At 37.7% G+C, this 21,058-nt stretch overlaps 2 protein-coding genes across 3 annotated transcripts in view; one reads left to right on the top strand and one right to left on the bottom strand.

Moving 5' to 3' along the window:
- Positions 1-6,403, bottom strand: part of ANLN (anillin, actin binding protein) — a 48,171-nt gene extending 41,768 nt beyond the window's left edge. For both annotated transcript variants that reach the window (XM_080818433.1, XM_080818432.1), the window contains exons 1-2: positions 6,172-6,403; positions 308-461 (exon numbers count right to left, since the gene is read on the bottom strand). In XM_080818433.1, the coding sequence (XP_080674559.1) occupies positions 308-461; positions 6,172-6,189 (172 nt within the window). In that variant the 5' untranslated portion in view covers positions 6,190-6,403. The remainder of the gene's footprint in view (positions 1-307; positions 462-6,171) is intronic.
- The window catches only part of MATCAP2 (microtubule associated tyrosine carboxypeptidase 2), a gene marked incomplete at its 3' end in the record, with an annotated part of 126,820 nt that overhangs the window by 46,817 nt on the left and 58,945 nt on the right, over positions 1-21,058 (top strand). Inside the window, exon 2 of the mRNA XM_080818434.1 lies at positions 13,029-13,098. Within this exon, the coding sequence (XP_080674560.1) occupies positions 13,029-13,098 (70 nt within the window). The remainder of the gene's footprint in view (positions 1-13,028; positions 13,099-21,058) is intronic.

The following is a 21,058-nucleotide window of genomic DNA, read 5'->3' as shown; positions in this document are numbered from 1 at the left end:
TCCAAACCACTACCGTGTATGTTCCTCTGCTCCTTTACATTTCTCCCCTTGGGGGTTTTAATGGTAACTTTGAGTTGAGGAAAATTATGTCTGACCAATTAATTTGAAGTATTTATTGGATACTCTGCTCTGGTCTTGTAGGTCTAGGCCTAATACAATCAGCCTGAACTAGAAGGCTGACCTTTTCCCAGAGGCTATTATTACATTTGTCTCCCAAAGACCTGGGTTTTTCTACATGCACAATAAAATGGGGCTTATCTCTTTTAAAAGATGCCAATTTTATTTCCCCCCCTCCCCAGTCTTTTACCTTCACGACCAGGTAGGGGTTGTTGGTTACTTGCTTCCGAAAGTGGCTCTCTGGCTCTCTTAGCGTGAGTCACAGACCTTGTGGCTGCCGTGGGCCTCTCAGCCATCTTTCTCTGGAGGTTCTCTCGCCTGGCACGGGTTCGTTCCAGTAGTTTCTATATATGTAATACAGCAGCGTTAAAACACAAGTTTAGTCAAAAATTTGCAAAACTTGAGGTACCTTCTAAAATCATCAATTACCATATAAGATAACAGTTAAATACATTCCAAATGTGAAATCCTATGTAATTTAGGTCAAAATTCACCAAATAAGCACCCCAGTGTCAAAATTATTACAGATGTAATATGAATAAAATGGTTAGGTTGGTTGTATGAGATTTAAAATGGCCAGAAGCTTTTCCTGCTTCCATCCAAAGGTAGAATCTATTTCCACATCCTTGCGTTGGGCTGGCCTTATGATTCACCCTTGACCAACAGAATGTGGCAGAAGTGATACTGCGTGACTTCTAAACCCAGGCGTCAGAAGTCTTGCAGTTTCTCTTCTCACTCTCTTAGAACACCAGGTGAAGCAGCCCAGGTCAAGCCTGCTAGAGACACTTGGCCCAGCTGAGAGCTAGCATCAACCACCAGACTTGTGAATTGTGACCATCCAGTCCCAGATAATTCGCCAGATCCCTGTAGACTCCCGCATGACCCCAGGAGACACCACTGGAAACAGAGCCTCGCTGAGCCCAACGCAGATTACTGAGCCACTGAATCATGAGAAATAATGCGGTGGTTGTTTCAAGCACTTCGGGGACAAGAATAATAGTCTCTCAAAGCTGTTCATTTCCTAATCTCATCAACCTGTGAATCTGTTACTTTATTCAGCAAAAGGGACTTAGCTGATATGATTTAGAGTCTTGAGATGGAAAGATTATTCTGGATTATATGGGGGGGCAATATGTAATCACACTTGTCCTTATGAGACAAGAGTCAGGAAGGTCAGAAATGTGACAACAGAAGCAGAGCTTAGAGTGATGGGATTGTGGCTCTGAAGATGGAGGAGGGGGCCACATGTCAAAAAATGCAGGTGGCCTCCAGAAGCTACAAAGGGTGAGGAAACAGATTCTCCTTGAGAGCCTTCAGAAAGAACACAATCTTGCCAACACCTTGATCTTAACCCAGTAAAATCCATCAGCCTTGTGACCTTCAGAAGGTAATAAATATCTATGGTTTTAAACCACTAGGCGTGTGGTAATTTGTTGTAGCAATGAAACTAATACAGCCACTAAGATTTGGTATAATGGTAAACAGCAAGAGATAACTAACATATTTAGTCTTCTGAAAACATGACATTTCCTAAGATGAAAAAAAAACCCTAAAAAAATCCTATGTTTTATTTAACTCAATATCAATATATAATAAAATAATTTTAAGTTGATATCTTAACCATTCCATAAACTCATGATTACTCTGTTCTTACCCTGAATCAACTAATGCTTCTATTTGAACCAGCATGGCAGAACAAACACAAGACCCTGTAAAACAATTCCTTTTCTTTCAAAAGTACACAACTAAAGGAGGCGTGCAAATTTTTGGCTGGAGTTTATATGCTGCCCCACACACAGATACAGTGTTAGTGAAGACTAAGGAATTACACTCCCACTTGAACTTTTTAATTTCCTTAATTAAAATAGAATAATTATTCTTTAAAATTCCTCTGAGTACGCAAAAGAAATATGAGCTAAATTCGGAAGGTACAACTCCCTCCCTTAGGAATGATTTCGTCACTGAAAGAAGTGAGGCTAAATCTAAATGCCATGTCACTGAAAGAGTTAATCCATGAACCAAATGTTGCCCAAGACACAAGTCCTTCACCCTTTAAATAAGTCTTCAACAAACTCAAAAGTGGTACTGTTACATAAATTCATATATATATATGATAATTTCCCCATGATAAAATATATCACTCCCCAGATACAAAACTAGCTTAATTTTATTCATTCATGGACATGCCCACATTCCACTCTGGTCAGTTAGAATACTTGTGAGTCAGTATATTTTCAGTTACTATGAGCAAGAGGTTGGTTACAAAAGAATGTGGCTTTGCCATTCAAACATACACAAGTACTCTATTGTCTACATTAAATTCAAAGATTTCAAAACTTTAAGAAATTTGAAAGAGATAAGCCAAAGTTCCCTTACCTACAAAATAAGGACTAAAGATTGATTTAAAAGAAATTATATATCTAAGGAAGATAAACTCAACAGCTTAATAAGTCTAAGCCTCTATAATAATGCATCAGAAATTCAAGGGTTCTTTATTTATAAGATACATTCCTTCAAACATTACAGCTCCTTTTTAAAATAATAGAGCCATAAAAAAACTGCAGTAACTAATGTAACTGGGAAATACGACATTCCACATGGATGAATCTAAAATAACTGAAGCTTACAGTCTAAGCAATCTCTGCCACACACACGTCTGAAATCATTTCTGACAGAAATCTTTCTAGGAGGTATTACTGATTCCCCTACCTTCTTCTTTTTCCCCCCTACTTTCTTAAACAGAGTACACTCAATATAAATTAATTTATTATTTTCAATATACTCTAGCAGCTTTCTTTCCCATGTCAATACAGAGATTTTCACTTACTTTTCAAAAATAAGAGAAAGTCCATTCCACACAGTAACAGCATGTTTATTTATTGCACAAGAGAAGATGCTTTACAGAATATTTTAACTGTGGCTTTTCTCTTTTAAGGATCCTACACAGAAAGCTCTGACTTGGTACACCTGGCCCTGGGGTTCCCTACGGCAGTCTCAGTCTCAGACTCTCTCTCTAATAAATAAATGAAATCTTAAAAAAAAAAAGATTCAAAAAAAAAAAAAAAAAGAAATGGCAAGGCTGGATTAAAAAATCAGGCTCCAGAGTTTGGGCTCTTAATCACTTTGCTATAAACTGTCTTTTAAATGGCTCAGTCATTAAACATCAGACTCTTGATTTCAGTTCAAGGTCATGAGTTCAAGCCCTGCATTAGGCTCCACACCCAAACTGTCTTTTGACTAAATCCAATTGTTCTTTTTAAGAACTTATTGTCAGGAAAAACAACTTCATATCAATGTAACTTTTTAAATGTTATCAGCTGGTCATAATAATAAACATCTGCCTTCACTGCTTGTTTGTCCATGAATCAAGATGGCTTCCTTATTTCTGGTTAGTCCAAGAAGAATATAGAAAGACACTGCCCTGTGAACCTTGGCTAGAGTCTTATTCAAAATGCGAAACAATGAGACACTTAAGGAAATGTGAACATTGACAGAATATTTGATGATATTAAGGAATTGCTGTTAAATTTTTAGGTGTGATAACAGCACTATGATTTTTTTCAAGTGTTTAGTGTTTAATGATAAATACTGAAGTATTTATGTATGAAATTATATGATCTCTACAATTTTCTTCCAAATGATCCAGTAGGAGGGATTTGAGGGGAATACAGTGAAATAATATGGCCATGTGTTGCAGGGTGATGAGTCCATGTGGAGTCATTATTATACTTGAGAATTTGAAATTTTCTACAATAAAGGAAAGAACATGGCTAAAATGTTCTAACAATTACTGTTGTATATAATTATGTGTTTGTAAAATAATTTGCACTGAATGGCTCTTTTTAAAAATTTTTTTCAACAGAATGTTATTGGATGTGCTTAATGTTAGGGAAATATCTCTCTGAGTAGGAAAGAACAGGCCTGCATTCATGAAACTCACATTCGGACAGGAAATAGATTCAACAGGTAAATGCAAGTGAGATGAGCACTGTGAAAGGTGATCTGCCCTTTGAAGAAGGGATATCAAAGTGAGAGCTGGAGGTTAAATCAAGCAGAAGGGGCAGGGAGAGAAGAGTGTGCCAGACAGCACCAGTGACACCAGGGTGGAGAAGCAATGCACAACAGCCTTGTTTGAGAAAAAGAGAGTCTAGGATGGCTGTAGCTTTTTCAACCAGAGTCACCAAAAGAATTAGCCCTAATGCTCTGACATTAATGTAATGAATTAACATCTCTCCTATGCTTGCAGGATGGCATAGTTATGAATCACATTTGGGAAAATTAACAAAATAGTTTCTCAAATCATTTTCTGTGGTTCTGATAAAGAACTCTGGTTGAGAAAACGACTTTAACTTATTTTCAGTCCTTTTAAGACAAAGATCTGTACCAGTTCACTTGCCTGTGCAAAAATGTTATGGATGCTATAATTAAGCACCTAGCCATTGGAACCAGCCCAAATTATTCACTCATTACCAATTAAGGGAAAGATTTCAAAGCTGTTTATTCCAACTGCAACTGATCTAACTTTTTATAATGTAAACCATACATGTTTCTGAGCACACTATAAAGCGAAAGCTTTCTTCAAATAAAAGTTTCTTTCAATGGAGATTTGTACTAGCTTCTGAATGACATTTTCAAGTAAAATGAAGTATGATTTTCAGCCAAGTTTCAAAATGTGTTGTTCCTGTCTGTTACTTAAGAGAATAAAAATATTCAGGACATAGGACTAATGTTTTAAGGAATCCTATCCTAGCTTAGTAACATAAAATATCCTTTTTAATTTCAAAGTGTGTGAAAAATATATGTTGCATGATCCGCCCTATTTTTTAAAGCTAATACAAAATGTGTTCTGCATTTTCTGTCAGTTTTCCCCTAAATGATTGAGAATTTGAAACAAAAATAAATATTATGTTTGAATCCAAGTAAACTCTAACTGCTGAAACTTTTACAATCTTAGACTTATGGAATTGTAAACTACATCTCCCTCCCAAAAAAAGTATTTCTACTCTCCATAGCATTTAAGTTTTTGAATCTAGTGTCCAGACATTTTTAGGGCCACTTTGCAACAACTCAAGAAGTAACAGTCTGAAACTTGCACAACAACCTACAGAAACAGGAACTGTTCTGGAGAACAGGGAGTAGACAACTGGCAACACAAAACTCAAGTATGTCCATGTACATTCTCAACAAGACTGGCCAGTGATCGAAAAATAATTGACACAACGACGTAATTAATCCATATTCAATTTCCAAAGGACAAAAGACAAGTATTGCTGTAATGTTAATGCCCCATAAACACACACAAAGAGGTTTCCTATTTCCTTACTCTGCTTTTTTTTAAATTGTCGTTTTTTAATTTTGTTTGTATATATTCGGCTAGCACTGTTTCCTTTCCATTCGAGTGTCAATCCCTGGGATGAAACTTCTTCCCTCCTTAACTGAGTAATCAGATCTGAAGAAACTACTGACTCTATAGGAACGGATGCAATGGTTTCAGGTACTGGCTTATTTTAACGTTTTGCTGTCATTTCGTTAACAGCATCCTTTAAATGCAGGGTATTCTGTGGGCCGCCTGAACGCCGCAAATCACATTCCATTTGCAGGCGGCGGCTGCACACAGCACTGAGTCATTCAAGCTCCCGACTCCACCCTACACCTTATCCCGGCTTTCACTTCCAGCAGGACCAGTTCCGCCAGGCCCCAACCTCCCCCTCAGAGGGGACAGGGCAGTACAACAGAGGGGCTTTTCAATAACCGGGGCTGACAGCAGGCTTTTCGCTACCGCCCTTTAGGACAGGCTCAAATCCTTCCTCCCGAGGCTTCAGCTGCAGGACCGCAATACGTCAACCGCGGACCCACAGCAGCCGCGGAGCGGCGGCGTCCTCCCCCCACCCCCTTCTCCCTACGGCTCCCCCAGGCGGACCCCCTGCATACACACGCTGCGCACGCGCGCGCACGCGCCCTCCGCCCGGTGGGCCCAGAGGTCGCATAAGGTGGGAAGGGTTAGGGTAGGATCCCACAGTGGCGATGGCAAGCTACCCCCGCAAGTTTTCTCACCTCTGTAAACGGGTCCATCGTCCCGGGCTTCTCCTGTCGGTTGCGAGACGACGGAAACCGTGGTTCAAATTCAGAAAAAGAAAAGTGAGTCTCGGTTCAGTGTGTCACTTGGAGAAAACCAGAAGGCCGGGGCGGGGAGGACTCTCCCAAACTCCTCTCTTCTACCCCCTCAGCCTCCAGTGTCGGAGTCGGCCTCCTGCGGCCGTTCAAATTTGAATTTCAGCGCCTATACAGCGCGCCTGCGCGCGGGGCGGAGCGGGACACGCCTCTGTCCGCCCCGGCTCTCGGTCACGTGGCGGTGCTGGGCCGCTGGGGTTCCTGGGGGTAGCTGACCACCTCTCCGTCACACCCCAGCTCCGGAGGCCGGGGTGCGGCGGAGGTGCGGCTCTGCGGGCGCTCCAGCCGCCTCCGGGACCCGAAGCCCCACCCCAACGTTCGCACAGGCACCCTGTTTAAGCTGATCCTTTGGAACCTTCCCGCCTTCCCTCATTACTTAATATAGGATTAACAGCCCTTATGTTTGAAATCCCACTGGCCTGGTGGCCTTTCCCCCGCCGCTACGTCGCCCTAATGGGGGCTGTGGGCTTGACCCTCATGAGAGGTTCCTCTAGTGGGTTCCCGTATATTTGAGGCTAATGACCCACCTCGGGCGCTGGAGACCCTTTCTCATTGGGAAGTAAGGCTAATATTAACAGACTGAAAAGTTCATACACAAAACTCCTGTGCTGCCTTTCTAACTTAAATCCCACTCAAATTTATACAGTGTTAGAGCTGGAAGGATTAGGAAGCCATCCACCTATGTGCTTTTACAGCCGAGAGCGGGGAGACCCTGAGACAAGTCAGTCTTGACCAGAAGAAATGAAAATCCCATTCTCAGCTCATGGTCCCCTCTCCACCACGAGATCAAGCTGTGTCTCATGATTGCTCTTTACGGATTACTCAGAATTGCAAAATACGTTATGTAATTACTGTATCAGAATCATTTCTTCTTCAACAAGTCTGTATTAGGGCTTGTAAAGACAACAGTTCCTGACTTGTTCAGTTGAAAAGTAACACCATGTAGATGAAGGAGTGACTGCCTAACGGCTGAACAAACCAAAACTATTTCTCCCAAGTAAGATGTTTTGGTATATTTAATAACCTTTCCATCTTAGCAGTCAGTAGACATTACAAAAAGTGTTTGACTAATAATATCTCTAATTTGAAATTTGACGATATAGGTTGAAATAAAAAAAATTCTGAGTGTGGAGCAGGAAGAAATTGCTTCGGATTTTGGCTCCCTAAGGACCATGTGACCTTAGGCAAATCATTCAACCCACTATTTTTAAAACCTTTTGAAAATACAGTTGAAGCTGACCCTCTGCCTAGAAAAATGCCCATTTAATCATAAAGTATTTGACACAGAATTTCAGGAAATTCATGGTCACCAAGTTAGCAACATACTAAAGGTTTTGCCTCTCTAGATTTTAGTTTACTCATCTATAAAACAAGAATAACCAACTGCCCTGAATTCCTCAGAGTTATTAGGAGGATCAGATGAAAAACTGAAACAGAACCAGAAGTATTCTGTAATTAGCCACTACTGAAGTGTTTGGTGTATCAAATGATTAATACTTAACTCAAAATATGCTACTTATGAACCAATGAGGAAAAGTAGTTTGCATTTTTGCTAGACAGTAAAGTATATGTGTTGGAGGGGAGGAAGAAAAGTGTTTTAAACAATATTGGGAAAGAAGTCATTAGAAATTTATGTTGCCTTCCTGCCTTGGCTTCTGTGAGCCTTAGATTTTTTTTTTTTTTTAAGATTTTATTTATTTGACACGGAGAGAGATCACAGGTAGGCAGAGAGGCAGGCAGAAAGAGAGGGGGAAGCAGGCTTTCTGCTCAGCTGCTGAGCAGAGAGCCCAATGCAGGGCTCTATCCCAGGACCCTGAGATCATGACCTGAGCCAAAAGCAGAGGCTTAACCCACTGAGCCACCCAGGCGCCCCAAGCCTTAGATTCTTTATGCCCAGATTCTAGTCAAGACTAAAAGAGATACATAAAGCACATAAAACAATATAACTTCTCCAAATATTTAGTTTATCTTTCTTCACAATCCCCTTAGTCTTTGGTCTTTACACTGATAATGACGACGGTGAAGATGATAGCAACCACCAAAACAGTAGCTGCAACATGTTAAACACCTCCCAGCTGCCAGAAACTGTGCTAGATATTCAAGTCTACTCTTCCTCTAAAAGAGTATAAGTATCAGAGTCGTCCTCCTGCAGCCGTTCAAATTTGAATTTCAGCTATTGTCACCTACCATGTCTCCTTTTTTTCCATTCTTACCCCCTGGTACTTCATTCTTCAGTCTATAAGCTGGAGCTAAGTTTTCTCCTTTTAAAATTTGTGTTATAAAATATTTCTGGTTTACAAAAAAGTAATGAATAAAACATAACCATGTACCCACCACCTAGCTTAAAGAGATATTTAATTTTATACTTGAAGTCTCCTGTGAGTCTCTTAATTCCATTCACCTTCTGCTCCTGAGGGTTAAAACTATCCTGATTTTAATGCTTATCATTCCCATGAAATTTATGTACTTTCATTACATCTACATATGTATCCTTAACAATATATTGTGATCTACATAAAATTTTTTATTGTATGTATTTTTCTGCAATTGTTTATTTTTCTGCTCCATATTCTTTTTATGAGATTCATCCGCACTAATAGTTGCATTTCATTCATTTTCAGGGCTATATTATATTATATGAATATACTTGCAATTTATGTATCCATTATCCTGTTCATGGATGTTTAGCTCATTGACAATATTTTATTCCAAAGATTCCACAATGCTATAAATATTTTTTTAATTTTTTTATTTTTTATAAGCATATAATGTATTATTAGCCCCAGGGGTACAGGTCTGAGAATCGCCAGGTTTACACACTTCAGAGCACTCACCATATCACATACCCTCTCCAATGTCCATAACCCCACCACCCTCTCCTGACCCCCTCCCCCCAGTCACCCTCAGTTTGTTTTGTGACAGTAAAAGTCTCTTATGGTTTGTCTCCCTCCCGATCCCGTCTTGTTTCATTTATTCTTTTCCTACCCCCCAAACTCCCCACGTTGCACCTCCACTTCCTCATATCAGGGAGATCATATGATAGTTGTCTTTCTCTGATTGACTTATTTCACTAAGCATAATGCCCTCTAGTTCCATCCACGTCATCGCAAATGGCAAGATTTCATTTCTTTTGATGGCTGCATAGTATTCCATTATATATATATATATATATATATATATATATATATCTCACATCTTCTTTATCCATTCATTTGTTGATGGACATCTAGGTTCTTTCCATAGTTTGGCTATTGTGGACATTGCTGCTATAAACATTCGGGTGCACGTGCCCCTTCGGATCACTACGTTTGTATCTTTAGGGTAAATATCCAGTAGTGCAATTGCTGGGTCGTAAGGTGATGCTATAAATATTTTTATGTATCCTTTATACACATGCAAAATTTTATCTACAGTAATGTACCTAGGAATTATTTTGATAAATATATTTCAATATTATTACCAGGTATTAAAAATAAATTTACTCTTCAAAATGACTGTCACAAGTTTTACTTTAGTCAGCAGTGCATGAGCTTGCCAGCTACTTCAGTGCCTCCCTAGCACATGGATACTTTTTAGATTTTACCATTCCTGGTCTGGGTGTACTTCTCTTACTCCTGAACTTGAGCATTATTTCACGTGTTTATTGGTCTTCCAGTTTTCCTTTTCCGTGAATGTCAACTCTATATGCTTTGTCTATTTTTCCATGCACTTCATTGATTCATAGACTTTTTGTTGTTTATTTGGTATTTTCTGGAAAAATAACTTTTTAGCTTATAATTATCTTTTCTTAGTTTATGGTTTATCTTTTCACCTTAGGATGTCTTGGATGTACCGAAATGTTTAATACAAATGTAATTAGATATATGTATATTTTTCTTTAGGGATTGTGCTTTTTACGTTTCAAGAAATCCTTCCCCACTCTGAGGTTATAAAGATGTTCTCCCATATTTTCTACTAAAAAGTATTGTTTTCATCATTTTGTCTTTAAATTATCTGGTTTGATTTTTTTTTTTTTTTTGGAAACCAAATGTCTTAGCAGCACTTATTTGTCCATTCTTTCCCCCCTACCTGTAATGCCACTTTTGTAATATATCAACTTTTTATGTACATGTAGGTCTATTTCGGAGCTCTTTATTCTGTTCTAGTGGTACGTTTGTCTATTCTACTCCTAATATCAAACTGTCTTAATTTTAAGTGTTGATATCTGGTAGGCAAGTTAAAAATTAAATTGGCTTGGAGAAATGACTTGGCTCATTTGGCTCCTTGTTTTTCCAATTTACGTTTAGATTGTCAAACTCCACAAAGAGAAAAAAAAAATCCTCTTGAGATTTTTATTGGAATTGTACTGAATTTACCACATAATTTGGAGAGAATTGACGTCTTTGTAATACTGAGCCTTTCCATTTGTGAACATGGTAGATCTTCATTAATTTGGGCCTATTTCAGTATTTTCCAAAAATGTTTGTAATGTGCTTCCCTACAAATCTTTAAACTGATTTATTCCTTTGTACTCTTGTTGTTGCTACTTTTACATATGATATCTTTTTATTTGTTTTTAAATCATCACTGGTATGTAGGAACATAAATGATTATTGAAAACCTACTCAACTAATTAGTTTTAGTAATTTATTTATAGAGAAGGATCTTTTCAAAATGTAAATTATGCAGTGTCAATTCTTTATTCAGAGCTAGTTCATGTCTTTCATTGCAATTAGAATAATATCCAAATTCTTTTTCATACTTACAAGGCCCTAAATGATCTGGACTCCGTTTTCCTCTACAATACTCTCCCTTTTTTTCACAAGGCTCAGGCCTCATGGGCTTTTTTTCTGGGCAAAAAAAGGCCAAATTTCTTTTTTCTTCAAGAATTTTCTACCTCCTAGATGCTCCTCTAGATCTATACATGTCTGGCTCCTCATTAATTGTGAGATGGAATGTACTACCTCCTCAAAGACTTCCCTTCCCTGTTTGGGTGGCCACTCCCTTCCTCTCTGCCCCCTCTCCATCAGTTTCTATCCTATTATGCTGATTTATTCTTTTCATTGCATTTACCACTTATGTGGAATTATTGATTTTTAAAGATTTTATTTATTTATTTATTTGTTTGTTTGTCAGAGAGGGAGGGAGAGCACAAGCAGGGCGAGGGGCAGGCTCCCCACTGAGCAAGAATCCCCATGTAGGACTTGATCCCTGGACCCTAGGATCGTGACCTGAGCCCAAGGCAGATGCTCAACAGACTGAGTCACCCAGACGTCCCTATGTGGAATTAGTTTTGTTATGTATTTATGTTTATTATCTGTCCCTCCTACTAGAGTGTAAGCTATTAAGTGGCAGGAACATGTCTTATTTATAGCTGTAACCCAGCACCTTCTGGGAACATAAGTTCAGTAGATGTTTGTTGAATGTATAAGTATAAAATAAGTATTATTCCTATTTTAGAGATGGGGAAACTGAGATACAAAGAGGCTAAGTGATCAGACCATCACCTAAGAATTTGAAACAAATCTGCCTGACTTCAAATCCTAGACTGTTTATACTTTTGACATTTCAATTAATTTATTTATTTGGATCACCAAAGACACAATAATGATGTAAATATGCCCTCGAGCTACATCCAAAGGCTTGAAAAATGGCAACCATGCTTTTCTGTTGGAATTGCTTTTTTTTTTTTTAAGATTTTATTTATTTATCTGACAGCGAGAGAGCACTAGCAAGGGGACAATGGGGAGAGAAAGGGAGAAGCAGACTCCCCGCCCGAGCAGGGAGCCAGATGCGAGATGCGAGGCTCCATCCCAGGACCATGGGACCACGACCCAAGCCGAAGGCAGATGCCTAACCATCTGAGCCACCCAGGCGCCCCTTGGAATTGCTTTCTTAAAAAAAAGTTCTTTTTTTTAACTGTAGCAAAGAAATGTATGCTGAAATCACATGATTATTAGTAGTTAGACTATGTCGTTTGGCTTAAATGATGTTAATATCCTAAAAGTCATCAGAACTGTCAGGGCACCTGGGTGGCTCAGTGGGTTAAAGCCTCTGCCTTCAGCTCAGGTCATGATCCCAGGGTCCTGGGATCAAGCCCCACATCGGGCTCTCTGCTCAGCGGGGAGCCTGCTTCTCCCTCTCTCTGCCTGCCTCTTTGCCTACTTGTGATCTCTGTCTGTCAAATAAATAAATAAAATCTTAAAAAAAAAAAAACTCATCAGAACTGTCTTCCCTGTTTTTTAAATGGAAATCACAACCTCTCAAGTTATTTAGGTAAAGACCACAGTTTATTGCATTAACTTAAGAATAACTAAGTTTTTTTTTTTTAATATTTTATTTATTTGACAGAGAGAAATCACAACTAGGCAGAGAGCGGAGCAGAGAGCCTGATGCGGGGCTTGATCCCAGGACCCTGAGATCATGACCTAAGCCGAAGGCAAAGGCTTTAACCCACTGAGCCACTCAGGCACCCCCCATTAACTTAAGAATAGAATCAAGGCTATGTAGATTAAAGGTGACACTTATAAATGAGTATTTGCTCTTTCTAGGATCCTTACGTTTCAAAAAAGGAAATAATAATCATATCTTTCACAGATAAAATTAATGGAGGGCTAAAAACTCAAGAATTTGAAAGCATTTACTTGATAAAGACACTCCAAATGTTATATATTTACAGTTAATTTTTCAAAATACATTCATACTAATTCTCATTTCATTCACAAAATAATATAATGATGTAAATATTCTTATTTTTATAGGGAGAGAAAAGTCCAAGGTCTAACAACAAGGCAGTGGCAAGAAGGATTAAAGTCAAGTTCTCTACCTCAGGTTATCTGGCTGAAGGGCCACTTCTTTTACGTATTTATTATGAAGAAATAAGAACCATCAAAGAATGTGTTATACATGTTATGGAAAAGAGCTGTTTTATTTATTACTGTCTTTGCTATCAATGGTCCCTAGCATCACATTTTAATGCTTTTTAGCATCAGATTTTTTTTCTTTTCTAATTTAATCAATGAAAATGTTTCATATTCCAAAGTGAAGGAAAACAAATTGTGCTTTCTGAACATATTGTACTGTTCTTAAAACCCAGTGTAACTATAGTCATACTATTCTCAAAATTTATACAGCTTTAATCTCCTTCTTATTTTCTCAAGTGGTGAGGAAGGGTATTAAGAGAATTCATAATTAAAGGACTACAGCAAATCTTTTCATAAAGAGGAACAATTCTTTTATGTACTTTTCACACTATAATTTATGTATTGATAATTTTACCTTTTCATACCTAGATTTTTTAAAGCTATATTCACAGAGCCTATTTTTAGATGTTTAAAATTATCCATATTAAAGAAAGGCAGTTCTTAAATATTACAGAGTAGCAGAAGCCTATGTTTCTTAAACATCAAAGTCTCTCTATTGGATATCAAAAATAAAATCTTCTTAAATGGATGTCAGAAGAAGATTCATTGTACTCCATTGATGTCTGTCATGAACTTCTTCATCTTCCAAACACTTCAAAAATTTCTCTTCACATACTACTTTTAGACAGAGGCTCTTCTACTCTCTCATTAATGCTCCCAAATTTTGGCATTTGTGACCACCTTCACTCTCTACTTCCATGCTTCTCGAAGTCAGGCACCATCCTGGTCTTTCTCAGCACCATTCAGGCCTGACATGTAACAGGCCATTGAGAAATGTTTGCTGATAAAACATTCAGAAACCACAGTCTCCTCCACCCTGACCTCATCATTCCTCAAACCTTCCAACTAGACTGATGTCCTTCTGTCTTCTGCTCAGCCATCACATGTATGGCCATACTTGGATACTAATTGATACTTGGAAGACTCCATGTCTATGATTTCAAACCCCAAAACTGGCCTCCTGATTGTAATCTCAAATCCTTACCTCTTCTCCACTGCTGCTCACTCTTGCTAACACTACAAGTCCCACAACCCTAACCTTCAGTATATTCTCCTTTCCTAATTTTTTTAATTAACATATAATGTACTATTTGCCCCAGGGGTACAGGTCTATGAATCATCAGTCTTCCACCCTTCACAGCACTCACCATATCGCATACCCTCCCCAATGTCCATAACCCAACCACCCTCTCCATACTCCCTTCCCCTCTGGTAACCCTCAGTTTGTTTTGTGAGATTAAGAGTCTCTTATGATTTGTCTCCTTTCCTAATTTTTCATCAAATTAAAAATGTTATAGCCCACGCTCTGATTAGCCCTGATCTCCCATCTTGCCCTTTTCTATGAGGCCACATGCTAAGTAGTTCAATCTATTGTGAAAAGGAGACTAAGAGAAAAGGGAGTTAAAAAAAAAAAATTAAGAGCTGGTAAGGATCACCTAATTCAGCCCCTTAAAATAGTACATGAGGAAACAAGAAGATTATGACTAAGATTTTCAGAACTTGTTATTGGCCCTTTCCAGATCTCTCCCCCAAAACACTGCCCAACTCCTTTATGTCTTACCTGTTCCCTACCCAACCAATCCCAAGAGAAACCATTTCAATATCATTTTCCTTGGGCCCATGTCCTTGCTGATTTTAACCTCCCGATTTCTAACCTTCTATTTTTTTCTATTTTTCTTGGCTTGCTAAACACTGAGCCAATTCCATTTCAAATTTATCCCAACTAACTGGATGTTTCATGTTGCTCAGAATCCTCTCATTCTTATCCATTTAAATCCCTATCATATTCTATGGGCACCTGGGTGGCTCAGTGGCTTAAAGCCTCTGCCTTCGGCCCAGGTCATGATCCCAGGGTCCTGGGATTGAGCCCCACATCGGGCTCTCTGCTCAGCAGGGAGTCTGCTTCCTCCTCTCTCTCTGCCTGCCTCTCTGCCTCCTGTAATTTCTGTCTGTCAAATAAATAAATAAAATCTTTAAAAAAAAATCCCTATCATATTCTCTTATCAGTTTCCCATCCCACTCTCTTACTCTCAGCAAATGAGTTTACTACTCATTTTGCTTAATATTTAATGCCAAGGAAAGTAACTCCAAGAATAGACAACTCTCAGTCATTTGCTATTTCCTGAACATACCCTGCTCTGCTACATCCATGGCTTTCTCACCTTGATCCTGCTATTGAAATGCCCTCATAGCACCTTTGGATAAATCTATATGAGGCTGGTTGAATCTTATGTCTTGGAAGATTCCCCACCTAGTTCATTTTCAACTTCAGAACTCAATTTGCACTACTTTATTTTGGTATGATTTCAGACCTATAGAAAAGTTGTAAAAGTTTTATATATATACACATAGGGAAAAGTGGAATTCCAAGATGCTTTCAACCAGATTCATAATATATTAACATTTTACTACATTTGGTTTATTCTCATTCCCTCTCTTTCTTTCTCTCTCTCTCTCTCTCCCTCTCTCTGTACACGCACACACACAGATACACATATTTACATGTATATGTGCATAATCTAAAGTATTTAGGGATAAAAGGGCATCATGTCTGGCAGCTAATCTTAAACAAGTCAGAAAAAAACACACGTATACACACATATATATAGTTGTATAGTTATGTATATATTACTCTGCATGTGTGTATATTGTATATTTTATATATACATATATACATATTATATATACATATATACACACATATACATATATACATCTATATATACATATATACATCTATATATACATATACATAATATATACATATTATCAAATATGTATATTTGAGAAAAGAACTTTGTTGGCTCCTTTTCCTCTGCTCTATAACTAAATGACTAAAAACTCTAAATTCTACCCTGAGTTCTCCTGTCTACCTACACACACTCCCCTGGCTGATTTCATCAGTCCCACTGGCTTAAAATACCGTCCTTATACTGATGGCTCTCAGATTTATTTCTTTCCCATGATCTCTTTCCTAAGCTCTGAACTCTAATATCTGACCACCTATTTGAAATACTGACGTGGACTTCTAACTGGCATATTAAACTTAACATAACCAAAATAGAATTCCCCACTCAACGTTTTTCCCTCATCTTTTTCATTTCCATACATAATACTACTATCCACTCAGTTGCTCAAGCCAAAAACCCAGGAGTCATGTTCAATTCCTTCTTCTTCTCCTCCCTATATACTCAACCTACTGATCGTCTCCTCCAAGTATATGCTGGGTCTTCTACTTCTTTGCTTCTTTTCAGTTCCTGTTCCACTCCAAGCCATTATCACCCTTACTTGGCCCACTGTGAAGTCTCCTATCTGGTTTCCCCACTTCCATTCTCACCCTCTTACCCATTGTCCTCAGAACAGTCAGTGCGGATCTTTAAAAACAAATAAGCCATATTATGTCACTGCCCTGTTTAAAATCAACCAGTGGCTTCTGATTGCATTTTGAATGAAGTCCAAATTCCTTTTGCTGGTCCCTGCCTACCTCTGAGATCTTTTCTCCTACCACTTCCCCCAGCTCACTGGACCGCAATCATGCTGACCTTCATATAGTTCCACAATCATGTCAAGATCATTGCCATCTCAGGGCTTTTGCATTTACAGTCCCCTCCACCTAGAATGCTTGTCTCCCCCAAACCTTCTCCCCCCATCCCCCACCCAGCCAAATTTACTGTGGTTGACTCTTCGGATCTCAGCTCAAAAGTTTCTTTGTCAAAGAGGCCTTTTCGGACCGGCCTAGGACAAGTCACCATCTAGCATTACTTCCCTGATTTACTATACTTCATAACACCTATCTATAATTATACTTTGGTTAACTTGATTCTTGTTTGTTTCTCCCGCTGTAACATATGTTCTAAGAGAACTGGGACTCTCACCACAGCATCCTTGATGTATGTACTCAAAGACTGGTTGATATGTATACATCATGTTTACATATGTGTGTATGTACTATCAGTAAGTTCTCTGAGGGTAGGTATCATATCTTCTTCATCATCTTTTGCCTTGTATATAAGAGGCACTTAACAAATCTGTGGAAGAAGTATACTAATACACATCATGATTTTTGCAAAATATAATAATGGCAGGCAATTTTTTTTATCTGATTAAAAAATATCCTTCCTCCCCTAGTCATTTACAACAAAACAACCTATCAACAAAAATCAGTGTTTTTCAGGATTTTTGTGCTGTTCCGTTTTCACTGAGGTGAAAAGGCAGAGGAGGTTTCACAAAGCATTCTTTGATTTGTCTCCCACTTAATGCTTTTCATTCTCCTGAAAAAGACATACTGAAAACATTCCATTCTTTCAATACAGACATCCTGAAAGCATTCAAAGTCACTCAAAATTTTTTTCAAAAGCCACAGAAACCAACTATTCCTTGGATTTTTTTTTTTCTCTTTTATGAGTCAAAAAACATTGTTCACAGCTTGCCCTGAGGTTTCTGTTAATGTTTGTTAGAATGAGGTGTTCTGATTAGAGTTCCTCTGTTCTTTTACAATGGCAGACTGTGGCAGATTAATTTTCCTCAACTCATATATTTTCAAAGACATAGAATTGTTTCCGATAAACAAGAAGGAAAGTAAAAAATATTTTCTAGAAACTTCGACCCCCCAATCTTTTAAATTCTTATCTAAAATTTAAGTGAATATTATTTTAACTGTTCTAATTTCTTTTAGTTACTGAGATAACTTCTTAAGAAATTAAACTTTTTCTCAGTTTCAAGCATAATGTATACTTTATTCGCCCTCAACAATATGAACCTTTTCTGTAGAAGGTGAAATACTGTAATTATTTGTCTTTCCACTAGCATTAGCAATACTTATTAATTAGCAGCCTTCTCCAGTCTTCCCCATCTCTCTCTTCCTTTTTCTTAGTCTTTACTGTACAACTCCCCCATTCATAGTAAATGATCGAATGTGTTTAAGTCTTTTAAAAGGTTGTTGTTGATCTGTTTTCTAAAACAAAAACAAAAATGATCCCCTCTTATTACAGAGATGTTTTGACTTTTTTTCAGAAACTTCATGGATCGTGAAAAGTGTACATCATGTACATGGAATATACAGATTAACATAGGAGTTAAAAAAAGTTACTGATAAAATAAGAAAAATATAAGCTCTTTTCCATAACATAAAAATCCCACCACACAGAATTTCTATCAAAATTCCTATTTTTCTATCATTTTTCATAGGTAAAATTGAATGGAAGTCATCATTAAAGATATTCAGTAATCAAAATGATCTGCAATATGATATTGGTAGTGTATGTAAAAATGACTATAAAAGTAAAATGAAATATAACATAGTAGGATAACTGTAATGGCATCCTTACTACTATTGGAAAACCTAAGTTTAGTAAAACTTTAAAAAGAGGGGAAGTGCATCCTTAAAGATAAATATAAATTATTAAAATCAGTTTTATGAAAATGGAATAGTAATTGATAATCACATCAATTCTTTTGTCTCAATATTAATGGTTATATAGAAACGGATATAAAGAAAAGTTTCTCAGAAAGATGGAATTGTTCATTGTTCTGGAGGATATGTAAAAACAATGCTGACTCAAAAGCAGCCAAGTGGACAGCTGCAGATGCTGTACCCAATGGAAATACTAAGCAGGCATAGCACAAATCAATAATTAACAAAGCAGATGTACAAAGCTTGATGAGGATGAATAATTGCATAGGGAGGAATGGTAAAAGGAGCTGATAACAGTACTAGTTTTGTAAGAAATTAGATAAACTCTTTGTATTCACAAATTTGTTAACAAGAGTACTTCAATGCCTAATAATACACAAAGAATACACATCTTTTCAAAATGCTTTGATTAAATTGATACACACCTTTAATAACACTTATCACTAAAGATTATTTAGAAATCAAAATTAGGGGCACCTGGGTGGCTCAGTGGGTTAAAACCTCTGCCTTTGGCTCAGGTCGTGATCCCAGGGTCCTGGGATCCAGCCCCACATGGGGCTCTCTGCTCAGCAGGGAGCTTGCTTCCCTTCCTCTCTGCCTGCCTCTCTGCCTACTTGCGATCCGTCTGTCGAATAAATAAATAAAATCTTTTAAAAAAGAAATCAAAATTATCCACAAAGAAATATTGGTAGAGTGACCATAAAAACAAATTTTTTAAAGATTTTTATTTATTTATTTGACAGAGCACACAAGTAGGCAGAGAAGCAGGCAGAGAGAGAGAGGAGGAAGCAGGCTCCCCGCTGAGCAGAAGAGCCCTATGCGGGGTTCTATCCCAGGATCCTGGGATCATGACCTGAGTGGAAGGCAGAGGCCTCAACCCACTGAGCCACCCAGGCGCCCCAAAAAACAATTTTAAAAGTAAAGAATGAAATAATGTTCTAGATGCATCTAACTACAGGGGTGCCAAATTGTTTATTTTTGGAATTCTTAAGTTTAATGGACTGTTGAGGGAGGTAAACGTTTAGGGCACATCCTTTTCTAAATTTAGTGTGTGTGTATGTGTGTATAAACACTTTCTTAACTAGTCAGTAAGTTTCTTGAGGATAAGTATCATGTTTTATAATGTACTCTAAAAGTACTAAGCCCAATACCTAATATGCAAATACATACATTTTGATTTCTTCAGAATATAATGAAAATGGACAATATGATTAAGTATGCTTAGTAAAAACATTCAGAGTAAATTCTTTATATAAATGCTGAATATATGACTTGTAAACATCTTTTAGGAGTTTTTTTTTTGAGAAATTTAACAATTCTTAAATTGCAATGACTTTAAAAACTAGAAATTTGGAGTGGTAATAGATGCATTTTTATAGCAAACTTGGAAAGCAGTTTTTGGAGTTTTAGTTACATAAGTAAGATAGATATATATTCATTTATAGCCTTTTATTTTCCGTGGGACATATGTTGCAGGAATAACTGCCCTTATGAATGCAAAGATTCATTGCTCAAAACTATCAAGCGCTCTAACCTGAAGATTCTTTCTTTACATCCCATTTTATATCATTCTATTTTCTTTGAGTTATCATTGAAAATGCATACTTTCTACTGTCTACTTATTCATTAATTTACAAATTTTTATTGAGTACCTACTATGTGCCAGGCACTATTATAGATGTTGGGATATAGCAGTGAACAAGCAAAAATCACTTATGGAAGTTTTATTTGAAGGCTGGAGACAATCAAGATAAATCAGTTAAATATTTGATTAAATTAGTGTTCAGTACTAAGGGGAAAAATGAAACAGAGACGTAGGGTAGGAAATCTGAGAAAGAAGTAGAATTTTAAATTGAATGGCCAGGAAAGGCCTCCCTGAGAAGTGATGTTTGGATCAAGTCCTGAAAGAGGTGAAGGAGATAGTCCTTTGGCTGTCTGGGGGAAGAGCATTCCAGGTTGCGGGAATCCTAGTTACAAAGGCCTTGAGGTGAAACAGTGCTTGACATTGTTCAGAAATATCAAGGAGACCAATGTGTTTGGAAGAGACCAGGGCAGAGAGTGGGGAGAAATGACATCAAAGGGATGACAGGAGGCTAGGTCATAAAGGATGTCATAGGTAAGAATGGAAGCCATTGAAGTGTTTTGCACTGAAGAGTGACATCTGATTTTTCAACAGGATCACACTGGCCACTGAATTTTGAGAATAAATTTAAGAAGGCAAGGGTGGAAATATGGAGATCATTTAGGCCATAGCTATAATCCAACAAGAGATGGTGGCTGGAAACAGAATGGTGGCAGTGATGATATGAGAAGTGGCTGGATTCTGGATATATTTTGAAGATAGTATTCACAGGAGTTTGAGACAGAATATGATGTAAGGTCATCTACTATTTGTGGTAGTTAAATTTCTACTGTTCCCTCCTAACTCATCGAAAAGTTACAAATCCTCACACAT

Source organism: Martes martes (genome assembly GCF_963455335.1).
Source record: "Martes martes genome assembly, chromosome: 11".
NCBI lineage: Eukaryota > Metazoa > Chordata > Mammalia > Carnivora > Mustelidae > Martes > Martes martes.
Note: the sequence above shows the minus strand (reverse complement) of the source record. Positions and strands in the feature narration are given on the sequence as shown.